A 20535-nucleotide genomic window follows, 5' to 3' on the forward strand; every position below is an offset into this window, starting at 1 on the left:
GGGAGAGCAAGTGCAGCCGTCCGTGGGAACCGTCTTTCCAGCCGTGTGTTTTACCGAGAACTGTGTCATCGTCTCAGGCTGAGTGAGTACCACAGTGCCGCCAGGCACAGCGCTGCCCCCGCGCCCCTGCGGCCACCAAGCCCTGCATCTCTCACCTCACCACTGGGCCCCGGGATCACCAACCCCTACCCACGGAGGGGCAACACAACAACTAGCTGCTCCACATCATCACTCCCAGGATCCCCATACACAGCAGCGGTGGTGTCACCAAACCACCACAACCGTGGGTGGCGTCACGGACAATAAACAATTCCCACACCCAACAAACCCCCATTTCACTCACGGGCGAGGAGCGCCGCTAGAAGTCCCCGGGATCCGGCTCATCGCTCGAGCCACCGAGCAGCGGCAGGTCGCAGCAGCCGCGGCAGCCGGACCCGAGCAGTGGGGAGAGCGCGGCGTCCCCTCCTCCGCCCGCGACAACTTGGCGTCACGAACAGGATCTTACCGCTCTGCCGTCTGGTAGAGGTGCGCCTTGTTACCAGCGGAGGTGTCCGGCCAGAAAATTTCAGAAGCCGCCATCTTTGGCGCGAAAAGTCCCCACTTGAGCGTCTTCTCGAGTAGCAGAGGCGCGAAGGCCAAAACCCCGCCCCGATAGAGGAGTGGCTAAAGAGAAGCTAAGGGGGACGCGATGGCGGCTGGCTGCATGTGAGCGCAGCTGTAGAAGCGGGGACGCCAGGACCCTGCGGCCATTGACTGGTTCCTGGAAGGGGCCGCTGCTAAAGATGCTGAGTCCGACCAACAACACCGTGGTCCCCGCGCCTGGCCCCGCAGCGTGGGTGGAATTCCGGACCGTCCAGCTAAGCAGCCGTCTGCAGGTCAAGATGCAGCTCCTCATGGAGGAATGGGAGGCCGACATGGCGGGAGTGGTGGCGGCCATACGGAGACGCGAGGTGGAGGGAGTCTTGGAAGGGAGGGTAAGTGACCCACGCCCCTGTGCCCCTAGTGGGTCGGTCATCGCGGCTGAGGGACCCGGTCCATACCCGCTCGCCCTGCTACCTCCCCCGCTACCCGTGTTGGCTGCTGCTGCCCCACCACTAGGCCCGCTACCACCACCACCGGTAGCGGTACCCTGCCAATCCGCCCCGGCGGACCGACCTGCAGCAGAAGCTCGTGACCACCCTGATCCGCTTCCATGGAAGGAGCCGAAGGCTGAAGCCGTTAGCAAAGATGCACCGGAGGCACGGCGGGGATGCAGCTGCCAGGAGGCAGAGCAGGCCATGTCACAGCGGGGTCCCTCATTACTGAAGGTGCCGGTCGTAGCCGACACGGAGGGACTCTGGCTGGGCCCGTTCCCCGCACATGCTGAACCGGAGCAAACAGAAAGTGCTCCCGGCTGGGAGCGACGGCAACAGCAGCTGCGCAGGGAGATCGATGCCCGAGAGGGGTGTAGAGCGGATGTACATGCCCGCATGAATATGGAAGAAGATCGCCTGCAGCGAGCTACTATTGGGGTCCAGAGCGGTGCACCATGTGAAGGTGGCACTGGAGTCCCACGAGTGAGAATGGACTGTTGAGCCGAAAAAGGCAGCGGAGCACCGTTGCACCGTTCCCGTTGGGACCACCACTGAGTTGTTTACAAGTTTGAAAGTTTTGAAAATGATAAAATGATTACCGCACAGTAACCTGATTCTACTGTGATTTGGAAAACCGGCCGTTGCCGGCACCGTGTCCCCGTGGGGACCGTTTAAAACGTTTGTATGGAGAACTTTCCATGGACAAGCCCGTGAACTTGCAGGGCAACCACAAACGTTAAGTGGAATGTAAATAGTTGTTTACCGTTACCGTTGTCCGCAGTGCCGCCTCCGGAGAGGCAGGTTGGAGGGAGGGCCCGCAGTAGAGCCAGCTGGGGCCCAGCCACCACAGGGACCGGTGGCTACCCTCTGGAGGGGAAGGACCGCTCGGGTAACTTGTGCTGGACTTGGGTCAAGGGGTGCTGCCTGGGTTGTAGGGGCAGCATCAGGGCCAGGTTGCTTGGGTGGGAGAGAGCGGAAACCGTAACCGTAAACCGTTTTGCAACGTTTAAGAAATGTACCTCCCGATTTGGGATGAAGTTATAAAATGTAAATATGTTACCGTTTTACACTTTTATATATTTTTCAGAAAATAAAACCGGTGTTGGACGGGCAGCCCGCGGACGGTCTGCATTTTGCTAAGGGGGAATGTGACGCCCTGGGCAAGCCAGGGGTCACAGGTCATCACACCACCACACCCTACACCCCAGTCAGGAACATCAAGCTAACCCAGAAATCCTTGTTGCCTTCCTCCAGGAGCTGGTGTCCACACCAGGGGGTGGGCCAGGCGGTTGGCTCCGCCCACCGAGGAGTTCACAGCTCTGGAGGCGGGAAAACCAGGCAGATAGAGTTTGGCGTTTGAAGAGAGTTGAAGCCTAGCTGAGGGCTAGAGTGGAGTCAGCTCTGAGATGAGTTAGGGAAGTGAAGTAGTAGAGGAGCTGGAGAAAAGGAGTAAAAGTGACAGTTTGCAAAGCCTGAAGTTAGTCTGGGTGTGTGCCCCGGACTGAGAGACAGCAAGGTCAGCAGACGGCGGTGATAGTCTGCAGGGGGACTGTTCGGAGGTTCCTGTAAGGACCGCGGACGGGTGGTGACCAGGCGGTCTGGAGCAGTGGACAAAGAACAGTCAGCACCAGGGCAGGGACCTTTCGGATCCCGGCAAGACTAGGAGTCACCATAATTTGCCAAATCCGTCAGTGAAGGGGACGACTGTCTCCCAATAACCAAGTCCCGAGTGAAGGCAACAGTCCAACCATTAAGGAGAAACACCGCCACCGCCATGGCACCAGTTTCTCAAAGCCAGCGCCTGCGGGCAAAGTAGGGCTCCTCCGGCCCATATCCAAGCCGGGGAGCGGGTTACCGGTGGGAACCCATCGCTACCAACACAGAGACATTAGGTGCAGGAACAGTGACCGTCACCGTCACCTACTGGGGAGAGCAAGTGCAGCCGTCCGTGGGAACCGTCTTTCCAGCCGTGTGTTTTACCGAGAACTGTGTCATCGTCTCAGGCTGAGTGAGTACCACAGTGCCGCCAGGCACAGCGCTGCCCCCGCGCCCCTGCGCCCACCAAGCCCTGCATCTCTCACCTCACCGCTGGGCCCCGGGATCACCAACCCCTACCCACGGAGGGGCAACACAACAACTAGCTGCTCCACATCATCACTCCCGGGATCCCCATACACAGCAGCGGTGGTGTCAACAAACCACCACAACCGTGGGTGGCGTCACGGACAATAAACAATTCCCACACCCAACAAACCCCCATTTCACTCACGGGCGAGGAGCGCCGCTAGAAGTCCCCGGGATCCGGCTCATCGCTCGAGCCACCGAGCAGCGGCAGGCCGCAGCAGCCGCGGCAGCCGGACCCGAGCAGTGGGGAGAGCACGGCGTCCCCTCCTCCGCCCGCGACACTCGCTCATCGCTAGTTACGAGTACCGAGCACTCGAGCATGGTAGAGCTCACTCATCACTAGTTACGAGTACTGAGCACCCGAGCATGGTCGTACCCAGTCATCACTAGTTATGAGCACCGAGCACCCGAGCATGGTAGTGCCCGCTCATCACGTGTTACGAGTACTGAGCACCCGAGCATGGTAGTGCTCGTGTGACGCCCTGGCAAAACCAGGTAGTCACAAAAGTGTCCATCCTCCTTGTCACCATCAGAAACCCACACCCAGGCACAACACACAGCCATTAAAGCCTAGCCACCCCCTCGTGATAATAGGGACACACCAGTGGGCGGGATCAGGTGGATGAGAACGCCTACCTAGGGAACACAACAGAACAGAGTTAACTGGAAGTTCAAGTAGTAGTTGGAGTTGAAGTGTGGAGCAGTAGTGAGTGGAAGTCCAGTGCAGACTGTGCAGTGTAGTCAGGGGTAGGGGCCCTTGGACTTCCCGGCTAGGTGGCAGACAGTGAGCAGGGCCACAGGTGACGGAGATCCGGTCGCGGGAGACCTTAAGTGGACCGGGGCAGGGTTGTAGTCCGCCGGTGCCGACAACGGGAATCCGGTCCGGAGGCCTTGCACAGTCGGGGTACCTGGACCCTAGGGTGAGGAAGGTTGCAAGCCCCCTTGTCAATTGACCAGCCGGGGACAAGGTTTCAGGCCTTGTTCCGTAGAAGCCCAGAGAGTAAAACAGAAGCCTAACGCGGGGGATAGGGTGTCTGTCAGAACCCACAGAGATCCCAAGAGTCAGATTTCGCGGGCCACAGCTCCCAAATACATACAAAACCAGGAGTGGACTTCTCCATTCCATGCAAAGTCGTCCAAAAGGAGAGACAAACACAGCGTGCAGGAGGAAGAAACACCTGTTCACTTACCAGGGTGTGGGACCGAATACACCCTCCAATGGCAGCCGGTCACTGGCAACTTGGTTTACTACTGGACTTGTGTGCAATTACTAAACTGTGAGTACACCATTGACCCCCGGTCCAATCCGGTGTGCCACCTCCAGCAGCCATCACTCCCGTGTACCGATGCAGGGCCCCGGGGAATACACCTTCCCTACCCGTGGAGGGGATCCTATCTAGCTGCCCCGTTCTACCAGCCCCGGGTGCCCCATCACCAGGCAGCGGCGGTGTCACGGGTGGCGTCACAGACAATTCCCCCTGTAAATAACCCCCCCCTTTTCCGACGGTTGTGAGGACGGACGGCCGTGCGAGCCCGGGTCCGGTCACCACTCGAGCCGCAGCAGCGAACCCGGATCCGAGCGGGCCCCAGGGAAGCGGCAGTGGCCCCCGCCCGCAACACTCACTCATCACTAGTTACGAGTACTGAGCACCTGAGCATGGTAGTGCCCGCTCATCACTAGTTATGAGTACCGAGCACCCGAGCATGGTAGTACTCACTCATCACTAGTTATGAGTACCGAGCACCTGAGCATGGTAGTGCCCGCTCATCACTAGTTATGAGTACCGAGCACCTGAGCATGGTAGTGCCCGCTCATCACTAGTTATGAGTACTGAGCACCTGTGCATGGTAGTGCTCGCTCATCACTAGTTATGAGTACCGAGCACCCGAGCATAGTAGTGCCCGCTCATCACTAGTTACAAGTACAAAGCACCAGAGCATGGTAGTGCCCGCTCATCACTAGTTACAAGTACAAAGCACCAGAGCATGGTAGTGTTCGTTAATCACTAGCACTTACCCTTTATAAGCACCCATCTTCCATGACATCAACCAATTTGGTTCTTCCAATTGTGCTGAGGGAACCCAAAAAGGGTGATAATGGGGGCCCCGCATCTTTCTAACCACTTATATGTAGTGGTTGCTGTTCGTCACAGCATCTTAGGGGTTAAGATGTTGCGATCAGCGCTAGCTTCAATTGCAGCGATTACTGACGAGTTTCTGATGTATACAATACCCTACCCATTGCAGTTACGAAACACAGATAAAGAATAGTTACTACTGGCAGAAATAGATACCTTGGAGCAGACCCTTCTGTTCCTGCGAGTCCATACAATCACTATTTTGTCCGGTTGCCTAGAAAATAAAATGAAAAAGCCATTAGTGAATACACTGACCTAAGCACAGACACCGGCACTGATTTCATTCTTAGACAAAAAAAAAATCCTTAAAATTGGCAATTAATTCAAATGTTAATTAAATATGTCAACGTTACATCAATATTGTCCCAAATTCTGAAATTGTTAAGACATTGCTCCATATAAAAATGGCCACAGTTACGTGATTCTGCACAACTAATCTATTAGGCCATGTTGACCCTCTCGCAAACCTCTGGTCCTTTGTGAAGACTCAAGCTGTCATGGAGCCATTCGGCAACCTGCAAATACTGACGGATGTTGATGGACTAACAAAGGTAGTCAAACTCCTTAGATGCCTGGGTTGCTCTTGACCTTGGAATCCAAGAATCTCTGGTGCCAGCCCCACTGTGTATTACTCCAGTGCCGCTGTGGTCTTGTGAGTGAACTGGGAAGCACCAACTAGACTCACTAGATATCTGTCAATCATCAGGGTTTAGAAGGGATGCAAACTCCTAATTCAGAATTTGGAAATATTGGGTTTGCATGATACATCATTTACCCTTTCATGATCTGCAAATGCATTTCTGCTTTTCTTTTACCCATTGATACATAAATAACCAGGGGTGGAGTGTAACTCATCTGCAGGAAGGAAGCTGCTTCACTTTCAGGTCTTAGCCGAGTCATAGATCTAATTTTCAGCAAGAATACAAACTGCAATGTACAAACCCTGAGAAAAAAATATGGAAAATGTGTGTCCCCATAGGCCACAAGAAATGCTATGGATATGCCAGGCATCTCACCCTTTACAGTAAAGGATTCTTCTCAGCAATTGTCTTTAGGAACACCCTGCTGCCCTGCTGTCATGATATGACTGAAGGTTTCTTGCCTGGTCATGGAGGGCTCCTGGTGAGAACACCAGGGTAGAGTCATGCTGGGGGAGGGAAAGACCCCTGACGGGCAACGCAACACACGGGGTACATTAAGAAAACAATATAACAGTGGGCCCTCAGGCTAGGGAGAGAGGAGCGGGGTCACCTCTTAGCACTCATCTGAGGCTGATCCCTAGACAGGTCCTTCCCCCGTGCGCCGATCACATGCCTAGGCCCCTGCTGACTGTGAAGGCCACTACAATAAGACAACATGAAATACGTATGCAAATGAGTGGGGAAAGACACAACAACAAGCACTTCACAACTTCTTCAGTAAGGAACTTTGCAGCTGCAAAAGAAATGACACCACAGCTATGCGGTGACGAGCTCCTTCAACATGGTGGGCTTAAGGTTTGAGCCGGCCTAGAGAGGAGTGAGGAGCTGATCTTTATAGCAGAAGGGAGTGGCTGCAGCTGAGGTTACAACTACCTGTTAAATCACTGCAGGATAGAAATGAACCTTAACCCCTTCAGTGCCTGATGGAATTAAATATGCTCCAACTCAGGGTAGCTTGCGAGCGGGCACTAAAGCGGATCTGGGAACTCTGTGACTTTCTGATCCCAGATCCCTCCAAGATCACATCAGGCCGTGCCACACTTGTGACACCTGCCAGGGGGTGGTGTTCTCCAGATGACTGTCTGTTTGGACCACTCATATGGTTACGCTGCAGAGCCTGAACATTGCCTCTGCAGTATTGGAGGAGCACAGTGGCACTGATGCTGCCTGGATCATTGGATCTGGCCAGATTCAGAGCAGCTCTTACAAACTTTACAACAAAAAGCTTGTAAGCGCTGTTTTCCTTGCCTAGATAGACGTCAGAAGTGGCTGGTAACCTAGGCAACGATCACTAAATAATTAAATCAAAAATCCCTTCATTCCTGAGAACAGAGAGGATTTTTTAATAACAAGTAATTGCAAAGTTTTTGCTTTTACAAGCACATTGTAACATTTAGGATGAAGAGAAAAACATTTTCAAGCACCATAAATAGACCTTAAAGGGAGTCTGTCACCCTCAAAAATGTGATTTAAACTACTTATACAGTCCTTTAGGGGACATAGATAGCCCCCTTATAACGTTTACATGTAGAATAGATTTAGCTTCTTTAATTGGGCAGAAAAACAGTTTTATTTCATATATAAATAATGTCTCCTCTGTGCACCTTAGGGGTGGCCAAGGCCTCAGTGCGCTTTCTATTAAAATGTCGCGTGCCTCCCCTTAGCTAGATTGACCGCACTCGCTGAGCACGGCCTGAATTGAAAACATGGCCGTGCAAGTTTAGTTTTCTGTACAAAAAATGCTCATGTATCGAAACTATCTCATAGAAGATTTTTTGTTGCCCATGGCAACCAATCAGAGATCAGCTTTCATTTCATAAACTGCTCTACTGAAATGAAAGCTGTGCTGTGATTGGTTGCTATGGGCAACAAAGTCTGCCTTTACTGTAGACAGTTTTGATGGCTCTATCCCATTACGTAATATATACATGGGTAACACAGGGACCCCCGCCATTACAGTTATCAGGTAGTTATCAAGTAGGTAAATGTGAAAACGCCACAGGCAGAGTCACAGAGTGCTCACACGTAACGTCCACACAGCAGAAATCATGACAGGCCTCAACACGTCTCCATGTTACTAGGCCTGTCCTAGCTACTGCATTGCCGAACAGTGAATACAGCCAATATGGAGACCGGACGGTCCCAATATTCATAGAAAAATATATATAATTACGATTTATATCCTCTTTATCAGTATTCGGCCTCGTAACTGGGAAAATAGTGATCCTGGGAAGAAATACAAGGTACTGACAAACAGGAAGATACTCTTCGGGCCTAATTTATAATTTAGGGGTTTTTTTAAGCGAATTTGTCAGCAGGTTTTTGCTATTTCATTTGAGAGGAGCATAAACTAGGGAAAAAGCTTGATTCCAGGTATATGTCCCTTATTAGGGAGTGTGTTGCAGTTTCAATACAATAAGTGTTTTATCAACAGGAGATTATCACTGCAGGAAAAATAGTGATCCTGGGAAGAAGTACAAGGTACTAAGGAACAGGAAGATACTCTTTGGATCTAATTTATCATTTACTTTTTTTTAAAGGGAATCTGTTCTCAGGTTTTTGCTATTTTATTTGAGTGAAGCATAAAATAGGGCAAGAGAGCCTGATTCCAGGTATATGTCACTTATGAGGGGGTGGGTTGCAGTTTCAATACAATAACTGTTTTATCAACAGGAGATTATCACTGCAGGAAAAATAGTGATCCTGGGAAGAAGTACAAGGTACTAAAGGACAGGAAGATACTCTTTGGGCCTAATTTATCATTTACGTTTTTTTTAAAGGGAATCTGTCAGCAGGCCTTTGCTATTTAATCTCAGTGGTGCATAAAATAGGGCAAGAGAGCCTGATTCCAGGTAAATGTCACTTATTAGAGGTTGTGTTGCAGTTTCAATACAATAAGTGTTTTATCATCAGGAGATTAGCACTGCAGCATCGCAAGGAAAATAGTGATCCTGGGAAGAAGTACAAGGTACTAAAGGACAGGAAGATATTCTTTGGGCCTAACTGATAATTTACGGGGTTTTTTTTAAGGGAATCTGTCAACAGATTTTTGATATTTAATCTGAGTGGAGCATAAAATAGGGCAAGAGAGCCTGATTCCAGGTATATGTCACTTATTAGGGGATGTGTTGCAGTTTCAATACAATAAGGGTACGTGCCCAGGATCGGGACCCACTGTGTCCTGGACGCAGCGGGTCCTGACCTGTGGGGTCATGAGTCTCCTCCGCAGGAGATCGCAGCTGCTCGAACCCACGTTCAGGGTTCGGGGCTGAGGCTGTGTTCTCCCTACGGAGAGTTGACATGCTTTTGGCTCTGAGAGTCGCACTGCAGGTCAGTTTACACTGCGGGCCGTACACGCACAGTGAGCATGGGATTTCTAGAAATCCCATCCACTGTGCTTGTACTGTACAACGCACAGTTTTGAACGCAGCTGTGAGTCCTGATCATGGGCACATACCCTTAGTGTTTTGTCAGCAGGAGTTTATCACCACAGAATTAAGTGTTGCATGGAAGTCAGTCCAGCTAATGTGTGTAACCCCGCCCACACCACTGACAGCTTTCTGACAATATATAGAGGAAGCTGCCAATCAGTGATGTGGGCGGGGTTACACAGAGCTCAACATTCTGACCACTGCTACATATACAACAGAGAAAACATGGAATCTATCAAAACTGCACCAAGCAGCTCAGTAAGTAAGGCATCACTGGAATCAGGATTTCTGCCCCTACATCATGCTACTCTCAGATTACATAGCAAAAATCTGCTGACAGCTTCCCTTTAAGTCAGTGTTCTCTTTGTAACTATTTTGGATAGGACAGTGTGTATCAGCCATCAGATTCCCTGTAAGGTCAGTTAGAAGCGGTCCAAGGAAATGTAGGATAATATATACGGTATATATTTTATTACAGAGCAGAAGTTTATAATTTACTACACATGGGAAGCAATGCAATAAAGTCTATGTACACAATGGCCCAGATTCATCAGAACTTTCACACTAGAATTCTGGCTTAAACGTTTGAAACGTTGCAACATTTTCAAATTTAAATTTTGCATCTTGATGGGCGGAACCGAAGCAGGACGGGGGCGCTGCAGGGGTGGGACGCCACAGACCGTTTAATTCGTGACACGCTGTGGCGTTCCGGCAAGCAGTGAGACCTCTTTCTATAGCAGCAGAGATTTTCTTCCGTCTGTGATTTTCCAGTGAAGATTTCTCCTGCCGTCTTCATACCTCAGAGATGACCTTATTAGATTAAAATTAGCTTTTCTAAATTTACCAGCCTCAGCTGATCCCACGTAACCCCGCTATTGTAAACCAGCCTCAAACCTCAACTATGTTGTTGTGATTACACATTCCCAAAATCTCCAGCAGAATAAATATAGTATCAATCCGCCGCACAGATACTGTATAGTGTGTATCTATAATATATATGTCCTAGTAGAAAGATTTACTGGGTGCAACTACAGCCAGGGGCATGATATACAATAGTCAAGTAGAAATATGTAGAAAAAATTTGCAATTGGCAATAACTTGCTGACCATAAAGGGGTTGACTGCAGGGACCCCTAGCAATCCCAAGAATATGGCTCCAACCTTGTTTTTTAATTATATAGGCTCTCTCCTTTCATCATCTATAGGACAGCCCAGCAGTGGTGTAACTAGAGTTCGATGGGCCCCAATGCAGAATGTGGATCTGCTCCCACCCCACATATTGGTCAGATATACAGTTAGGTCCAGAAATATTTGGACAGTGACACAATTTCCGCGAGTTGGGCTCTGCATGCCACCACATTGGATTTGAAATGAAACCTCTACAATAGAATTCAAGTGCAGATTGTAACGTTTAATTTGAAGGTTTGAACAAAAATATCTGATAGAAATTGTAAGAATTGTACACATTTCTTTACAAACACTCCACATTTTAGGAGGTCAAAAGTAATTGGACAAATAAACCAAACCCAAACAAAATATTTTTATTTTCAATATTTTGTTGCGAATCCTTTGGAGGCAATCACTGCCTTAAGTCTGGAACCCATGGACATCACCAAACGCTGGGTTTCCTCCTTAATGCTTTGCCAGGCCTTTACAGCCGCAGCCTTCAGGTCTTGCTTGTTTGTGGGTCTTTCTGTCTTAAGTCTGGATTTGAGCAAGTGAAATGCATGCTCAATTGGGTTAAGATCTGGTGATTGACTTGGCCATTGCAGAATGTTCCACTTTTTTGCACTCATGAACTCCTGGGTAGCTTTGGCTGTATGCTTGGGGTCATTGTCCATCTGTACTATGAAGCGCCGTCCGATCAACTTTGCGGCATTTGGCTGAATCTGGGCTGAAAGTATATCCCGGTACACTTCAGAATTCATCCGGCTACTCTTGTCTGCTGTTATGTCATCAATAAACACAAGTGACCCAGTGCCATTGAAAGCTATGCATGCCCATGTCATCACGTTGCCTCCACCATGTTTTACAGAGGATGTGGTGTGCCTTGGATCATGTGCCGTTCCCTTTCTTCTCCAAACTTTTTTCTTCCCATCATTCTGGTACAGGTTGATCTTGGTCTCATCTGTCCATAGAATACTTTTCCAGAACTGAGCTGGCTTCATGAGGTGTTTTTCAGCAAATTTAACTCTGGCCTGTCTATTTTTGGAATTGATGAATGGTTTGCATCTAGATGTGAACCCTTTGTATTTACTTTCATGGAGTCTTCTCTTTACTGTTGACTTAGAGACAGATACACCTACTTCACTGAGAGTGTTCTGGACTTCAGTTGATGTTGTGAACGGGTTCTTCTTCACCAAAGAAAGTATGCGGCGATCATCCACCACTGTTGTCATCCGTGGACGCCCAGGCCTTTTTGAGTTCCCAAGCTCACCAGTCAATTCCTTTTTTCTCAGAATGTACCCGACTGTTGATTTTGCTACTCCAAGCATGTCTGCTATCTCTCTGATGGATTTTTTCTTTTTTTTCAGCCTCAGGATGTTCTGCTTCACCTCAATTGAGAGTTCCTTAGACCGCATGTTGTCTGGTCACAGCAACAGCTTCCAAATGCAAAACCACACACCTGTAATCAACCCCAGACCTTTTAACTACTTCATTGATTACAGGTTAACGAGGGAGACGCCTTCAGAGTTAATTGCAGCCCTTAGAGTCCCTTGTCCAATTACTTTTGGTCCCTTGAAAAAGAGGAGGCTATGCATTACAGAGCTATGATTCCTAAACCCTTTCTCCGATTTGGATGTGAAAACTCTCATATTGCAGCTGGGAGTGTGCACTTTCAGCCCATATTATATATATAATTGTATTTCTGAACATGTTTTTGTAAACAGCTAAAATAACAAAACTTGTGTCACTGTCCAAATATTTCTGGACCTAACTGTATAAGCCCTTGCAGCATTCTAAATTCTCTAAAGACATAAGTGTTGCCCCCCCCCCCTTCATTATATAGTAATGTCCCCTATCCTGTACTAATGTCCCTCATCCTGGGATCCTTCTTGGTATATGTGTCCCCCATCCTGGTATATATTTCCCCTATCCTAAGCCCTATCCTGGTATATATTTCCCCATCCTGGTATATACGTCCCTCATCCTGGTAAATATGTCCCGTAGCCTGGAAAATATTTCCCTTCTTCCTGGTATATATGTCCCCATCGTGGTAAATTTGTCCCCCATCCTGATAAATATGTCCCTCATCTTGGTATACATGTACCCCATCCTGGTATATATTTCCCCTATCCTAAGCCCCATACCAGTATATATGTCCCCCATCTTGGTATATATTTCCCACATCCTAGTATATATGTACTGTACCCCATCCTGGTATATATTTTCCCTATCCTAAGTTCCATTGCGGTATATATTTCCAACATCCTGGTATATTTGTCTTCCATTTCGGTATATATGTCCCCCACCTTGCTAAATATATACCCTCATCCTGGTATATATTTCCCCATCCCAGTATGTATGTCCCCATCTTGGTAAATATGTCCCCCATCCTGGTATATATTTTCACATCCTGGTAAATATGTCCCCCATCCCGGTATATATGTCCCCCATCCCGATATATATGTCCCCCATCCTGGTAAATATGTCCCCCATCCTGGTATATATGTCCCCCATCTTGGTAAATATGTCCCCCATCTTGGTATATATGTCCCCCATTCTGGTAAATATGTCCCCCATCCTGTCATTTATCCTGGGTCCCGTCCTAGTATATACGGTACAGGATTACGTTGGATGCAAATGCATACCGCCAACTTAGCAAAAGTCCACACACTCTGCCAGGACCCCCTATTTCATGTAGCGTGCCATGGCACAGACCTCACCCACCACTAACCCTCCATGCCACGTTACAACAGAAACTCATAAAAAGCCATTTTATTTCTTTTCTTCTGTACATTTGTATTAGCAAATTATATTTTTTTTGTTCCAAGTATTAGCAACTATCATTTTTCTTTTATCTTGCTTTTGTATATCAGCCAATAAATACCAGCAGTGAACTCTACCCCGGTATTATCTGGCTTCCTACCCTGTAATTACACTGCAGCCTGATACAAAGAGCCTCACACTATAGTTATGTGCGATGTTAGTGAGAAGGGAAAGTGATTCAGCGATCTGTCTGCTCAGCGCTGCACAAACATGAACTTTGAATGATATTTTTCCATCGCAGTATAATTTTACGAAACATCAAGCGGTGCACGCCGGTGTTATGTGTGAGTAGCCATGTTCTCGTCATGTAAACCAGCGCAGGTTACAACAGCCAATATTACAAGCAATGAACCAATATGGCACCAATAGAAGTTCAAACCAACATAATATGAATGTGCACCAGGATTAATATGAGCAGAAAGTAATGCAGACATATGAAAGATCCTGGTCAGCCAAAGTGTGATCTGCACCGACATTTGCAGACACTGAAAACGGACAATCTATGGTGACGCACGCCATAATCATTGAGGTCCGTTTTTTCCTTCAACGCTATTTCCCCCCAGTGTATATCATCTGGCCTAGTCACCTTCAGTGTATAACATCCAGTTCCTCACCCCCGGTTATATCATCTGGCCCTTCGCCCCTCTGGTGTATAAATCCAACCCCTCGCCCCCCTCGTGTGTAACATCCGGTCCCTCGACCCCCTCGTGTGTAACATCCCTTCCCTCGCCCCACTAGTGTATAACATTAAGTCCGTCTCCCCCAGTGTATAACATCCGGTCCCCCTTCCCCGGTGTACATCATCTGGCCTCGTCACCTTCAGTGTATAACATCCAGTTCCTCACCCCCAGTTATAACATCTGGCCCTTCGCCCCTCTGGTGTATAAATCCAACCCCTCGCCCCCCTCGTGTGTAACATCCGGTCCCTCGACCCCCTCGTGTGTAACATCCCTTCCCTCGCCCCACTAGTGTATAACATTAAGTCCGTCTCCCCCAGTGTATAACATCCGGTCCCCCTTCCCCGGTGTACATCATCTGGCCTCGTCACCTTCAGTGTATAACATCCAGTTCCTCACCCCCAGTTATAACATCTGGCCCTTCGCCCCTCTGGTGTATAAATCCAACCCCTGCCCCCTCCAGTGTATAACATCCGGTCCCTCTCCCCCGGTGTATATCATCTGGCCCCTTCACCCTCAGTATTTAACATCCAGTTCCTCACCATCAGGAAAAATACTCAGCCCTTCACCCATCACTGTATATAATCCGGCCTCTTGCCCCCCTCATGTGTAGCATTCGGGCCCTCTTCCCCGATGTATAACATCAGGCGTTCGCCCACCTCCCCCCAGGGCTGCCACTAGGAATTTCAGGGCCCCTGACTGGCATCATTTTGGAGCCCCCTTGAGACACCACCCCCTGGTTATAAGCCAATAAATGAAGCGTGAAGGGGCCTCCCTTCTGTTAGGGCCCCGGACTAGAGTTCTGTTTGTCCCACCCTGGTAGCGGCCCTGTCCCCCCGGTGTATAACAGACGCCCCCTTGCTCCATGAATAACATCCGGCCTTCCACCATGCCATCTGTCTTTACTAAAGTGACACAAGGGCCGGTGGGGCATATCTCATTGATACCAGCGCAGTCCTGTAATAGGAGCCACTGGGGTGACAAGTTTGTTCATGACATTTCTTCCTCCCTAAATCTTCCCCCATCACCTGTGAGTGATATAATTGAGAAGGGGAAGGAACCATAGCAACTCAGCCATGAAGAGGAGACCCCATAATGCTACAGAGTGGGGGCCAAGTGCTGAGGAGCAGAGAACAAAAAAGTCACCAATGCTCTGCTGACCCCATAACTGCAGAGTTCAGACCTCCTCTGGTAACATCAGCACAAACACTGCGCCCACCGGCAGCTTCATGGCCGAGCAGCTGCAGCCGTACATCACCAGACATAATGTCGAGCCGTACATCACCAAGCGCAATGCCGAGCCTCAGATGGAGTGGTGTAAAGCACAAACACTGCGTGCGCCGAGAGCTTCATGGCCGAGCCACTGCAGCAGCCGTACATCACCAAGCACAATGCCGAGCATTGAATAGAGAGGTGTAAAGCACAAACACTGCGCCTGCTGGCAGCTTCATGGCCCAGAAGCTGTAGCAGCCGTACATCACCAAGCACAATGCCAAATCGTACATCACCAAGCACAATGCTGAGCATCGGATGGAGTGGTGTAAAGCACATGTGACGCCCTGGACTAGTCAGGTCGTCCCAGGTAGTCCCATGCACACACACACCCTCCCTAAAAAGGTGATAGCAGCCAAACTTAAAAACCTTGTCACCACCCTCCAGGTTTGATGTCCACACCAGGGGGGTGGAGCCAGGCAGTTGGCTCCACCCACCGAGGAGTTCACAGGCCTGGAGGCGGGAAAAAAGACACAAGTTCTAGAGCAGAAGAGAGATTAGTCTTGACAGTGAAGGAGAGAGGTCGAGTTCAAGGGCAGACCTGTGACCAGGCCTGCCAATAATCTACTCAGGTGGCTGGGTTGGAGCCCAGTCACCTCTGGCAAGGAGGCAGACGGTGGTGGCCGCCTGCAGGAGCTGGGATTACAGCCGGTGGAACCGTAGGGACCGGGATTGGGCGGTGGCCCGCCGGTACCGAACCGGGCAACCGATTGGAAATCGGAGCACCAGGAGGGGTACTCAGACCCAGTACAAAGCCCCGAACCGACAGGGCCAAGTCAAATCAACTGATTGAGGACTGGACTTAGGGACCTTTCCCACACAAGACCCGTTAGAAGACAACAGCCCAACCATACAGGGTAAAGCCACCGCCAAGGCATAGAGACCCAAAGGGCCAGCGTCTGCGGGCAAAGAGGGCTCTTCCGACACCCAGCAAGCCGGGGAGAGGACTACCGTTGCTTAAGCATAGGAGTCAAACATTCACACAAAGAGGTGCAGGAGAAAGGCGGAAACCATCAACCTGACAAGGGAGAAGCTGCAGCTGGCTGCGGGCCCCGTTCATCATCCCGTTTGGTTTACCAGAGACTCCAGTCTATTGTGTCATAGTGAATACACCAGTGCCTTCGGGCCGCGCATCGCGCCGCACTGCACCGGCATCCAGCCCACGCCTGTCCCCTTGCCTCAGCTCCATCCCTCGGGCTCCCGAGACTATCACTCCCCTACCTACGGAGGGGTCAACACCAAGCTGCGCAACACCGTCCCCGGGAGGCCTAGTTAACAGCAGCGGTGGTGTCCATCCATTCACCACAACCCGTGGGTGGCGTCACGAACTTACATCCCATTCCAAACCACCGCGGCCCCGGCCGTGGAACTCCCCACCGAAGTCCCTGCGTGTAGCGCCAACCCCCTTGCAGAGCGACGTGACCCCCGGGTCCGTGAGGAGCTCGAGCCACCCACCGTACGAGCACGGATCCTATGCCCACCGGCAGCTTCATGGCCCAGAAGCTGTAGCAGCTGTACATCACCAAGCACAATGCCAAATCGTACATCACCAAGCACAATGCCGAGCCGTACATCACCAAGCACAATGCTGAGCGTCAGATGAAGTGGTGTAAAGCAAAAACACTACGCCCACCGGCAGCTTCATGGCCCAGAAGCTGTAGCAGCCGTACATCACCAAGCACAATGCCAAACCGTACATCACCAAGCACAATGCCGAGTGTCGGATGGACTGGTGTACAGTGACCAACACTGGACTCTGGAGCAGATGAAATGTGTTCTGTGGAGTGACGGGTCACACTGCTCCATCTAGAGTCTGATGAATGGGTTTGGGTCTCGTGATTCCTGGAGAACGTTACCCCCTGACTGCATTATACATGGTGTACAGTTCGGTGGAGGAGGGATATTTTTCTGGTATCGGCCTCGGCCCGTTGGTTCCAGTAAACAGAACTTGTAATGCTACTACATACAAGACATTTTGGATACTTGGAGCTTCCATTGTTGAGTGTTTTGATCATTGCCCTCCTGACCTCTCTATATTATTTCGGATGATTAAATCTACTGTTCTAGCATTTGGCAGATTTAGTGCCGTGTTCCCACTTGAATATATCCCTCTTTGCTGTATAGAAGCACTCGGCTTTGTGCCAGTATGTTTTTATTTCTTTTATAAGATAAAATATGTATAACTGAATTGCAACCACTGAGTTCCTTTATGAGGCCGCAATGTTGCCCTGAAGACCCATCAACAGGTGGCCACCACGTCCAGACTGCAGGTTGCTATCTGCTGATGGGACAGCATGGCTCTTACGGGAAGGCTGAAATTCTCATAAATCTTTATTATTGAAGTGCTCATGTTGCTAGATGGCAATGTGATATATATAGAAAGCAGCATGGGGGATAAAACGGAGCGTGAGAACCGCGGAACCAGAGGCAAGAATGGGAAAACCAAACACACCTTTGCGGCAGAGGTCGCACATCCATCTACGAATGTAAACCTCTCTCGTCTACCGTTTATGTATTAATAATTTCTATTCTTTTGGAGGTTTTGTACCTGCCGGGACATTTACAATAATCTGTGAATTATTTTTTTTTATCAAAATCAGCTCCTATATTCTAAATTTGGGGCTTATTCTGGGGTTTTTCAACATTATCTTCGGTCTAGAACATCAAATCACCAAGGAAATACATATCCACAATTCTATTAATACTATAAAAAATAAATTAATGGTGTAAAATGCAAAATAAAAGTAATTGCCTGCACTTCACCCTTAAAGTGACAATCTAGACCCCAAAACAAATTTCACAATGAATGCATAGTGCATATATAATACACCAGGCGCTCACCTTATAATTGTTTGTGCCTCAGGTCTTTTTTCATCTATGTCAAATGGCTGGCAGCATACTGTCAAGAGGTGACGGTTAGGATAACAGGGGTTTCTATGCTGTCCCCCACGCTAGGGGACCCTAGGCTATCCTTAACCTCAGGGTTACTCCTGATGGTGGAGATGCATGTGTCCTGTTCCTGACCAGTTCTACTCTGATACTCCTCTCCCACCAGGGAAGGAAGGGACAGGAGCGTGATGGAAAACAGATAGATAAGGGAAAACCAAAACTCTGACACACTGCACACACACTGGAATAGACAATGAGAGACTCAGGGGTAAAGCAAGAGCAAGAGCAAGAAGGTAGCAATAAAAAGGCAACAAGGGTTAACTTCACAACTTCACTCGGCAACAAGTATAACAACCACCTAAATAGTCTGGATCACAACACCTCACCAGTCCATATAAACTATAGCTGGCATAGGTAGAAGGATCTAGCCAGCATATATAGGAGCAGAGGAGATGTGATTGGCTTCCCCATAACATGTGATCAAAGGAGACTAACTAGCAGAAATTAACTCTTGCTAGCCAGCCAATGAATTATCACTTTGCAGGTCGACACCCGAGTCTGCCTGCATTGATCACAGACACTAGAGACGTTATCGGAATCTGTAGTCTGAACAGAACCCGATGCCGACATGACAGGCGCCAAAGTTTGTAAAAATCTCATTATCACACATCCTCTAAGCGTATTGGGCTTTGAAAGTCTGAGACACTCCCCCATGCTCTGGGCTGAATCATCTTAAAGAAGCAAAGGGGTGCAGGGAGTGTCTCCGGTGAAACTATACACACTGTGCTTGGGAAGTCTCAAATACTTTCCCCTGTGAGTGGGACTATTTTGGACAACTAAAGAACAGAGTGTATAGTTTCATCTGAGACAATCCTCCCCTGATACTTTTAGAAGGTTCAGCCCAGAACAGAGGGGAGTACTTCAGACTTTCAAATCACAGTGTGCATAGTTTAAAGTGAACCGGTCACCAGATTTGGGGCCTATAAGCTGCGGCCACCATCACTGGGTTCTTATATACAGCATTCTAACATGCTGTATATAAGAGCCCAGGCCGCTGTGTAGAATGTAAAAATCACTATATAATACTTACCTAAATGGTCGCTGTGGTGGATTTGGCTCATATGGGCGTCTCTGTTCTCCGGGACTGGTGCCTCCTCTTTCGGCCACCTTGGTCTTTCTTCTTCTAAAGCCTGGGTGCATGACGCGTCCTACGTCATACAGACAGGCCAGTATTGAGGTCCCGCGCAGGCGCATTACAATACTTTGATCTGCCTTGCTCAGGGCAGATCAAAGTGCGCCTGCGCAGGACCTCAATGCCGGCGAGTGTGGATGATGTAGGATGTGTCATGCTCCCCGGCTTCAGAAGAAGGACGACAAAGATGGCCAAAAGATGAGGCGCTGGAACCGGAGAACGGAGACGCCCATATGACCCAAATCCACCGCAGCGACCATTTAGGTAAGTATTATATAGTGATTTGTACGTTCTACACAGCGGCCTGGGCTGTTACAATGCTGTATATAAGAGCCCAGTGGTGGTGGCCGCAGCTTATAGGCCCCAAATCTGCTGACAGGTTGCCTTTAATTTGAGAACCTCTTAGATGGTTCAGCCCAGAGCATGTGGGAGTATCTCAGACTTTTAAGGCATAGTATGTACGTATAAAGGATGCGATCAGCAATTTTACATAGATGAAAACAGGACTGGGAATTGAAGAAATCGTATCAGAAAGAATGAAAAAGATGGCACCCGGTGTTTAACTCATGACTTATCTATTTATTATACATTTTTTATTGTGAGGTGGACGGCCCCTTTAAGTCTTGTAAGAAGTCTTGTTCTTCACCAGAGAGAATTCCTAATATGCATTTCCCAGAATAGTTTTTAAATGTGTCAACTGCCTGGCGGACATGTGTGATACCATATAGCATATTACAAAGTGTTCAGACAGTATCGTAATCACAAAAGCCAGAAGGTCGCAGCAGGTAGTGGATATATCTTCAACAGGACTGACTAAGCATAAGCAGGACAGGACACATAACTCTAAACCACAACTTCACCAACAGGACATTTTTGCTCGGACACCAAAGTGGTCTAGAATAGATCCAGAAGGTTTCTTGAATCCCTATTTGGCACATTAGGAAATACTATGCATTTGGCCCTTTAAATGACAAGACAAGTGTGAGGTTAATAATAGTCTCCACTTGCTTTGGAAAGCCTGAAACCAGTCTATACCATAGTTTAAAGGA

At 49.0% G+C, this 20535-nt stretch overlaps 1 protein-coding gene across 4 annotated transcripts in view; it reads right to left on the reverse strand.

Annotated features, from left to right (window-relative positions):
* EHBP1L1 (EH domain binding protein 1 like 1) overlaps positions 1-20535 on the reverse strand; it is a 99421-nt gene that overhangs the window by 52861 nt on the left and 26025 nt on the right. For all 4 annotated transcript variants that reach the window (XM_075326214.1, XM_075326212.1, XM_075326213.1 and 1 more), the window contains exon 2: positions 5492-5549. In XM_075326214.1, coding sequence (XP_075182329.1) covers positions 5492-5549 — 58 coding nt within the window. The remainder of the gene's footprint in view (positions 1-5491; positions 5550-20535) is intronic.

This window comes from Anomaloglossus baeobatrachus, chromosome 10 (assembly GCF_048569485.1).
Source record: "Anomaloglossus baeobatrachus isolate aAnoBae1 chromosome 10, aAnoBae1.hap1, whole genome shotgun sequence".
NCBI lineage: Eukaryota > Metazoa > Chordata > Amphibia > Anura > Aromobatidae > Anomaloglossus > Anomaloglossus baeobatrachus.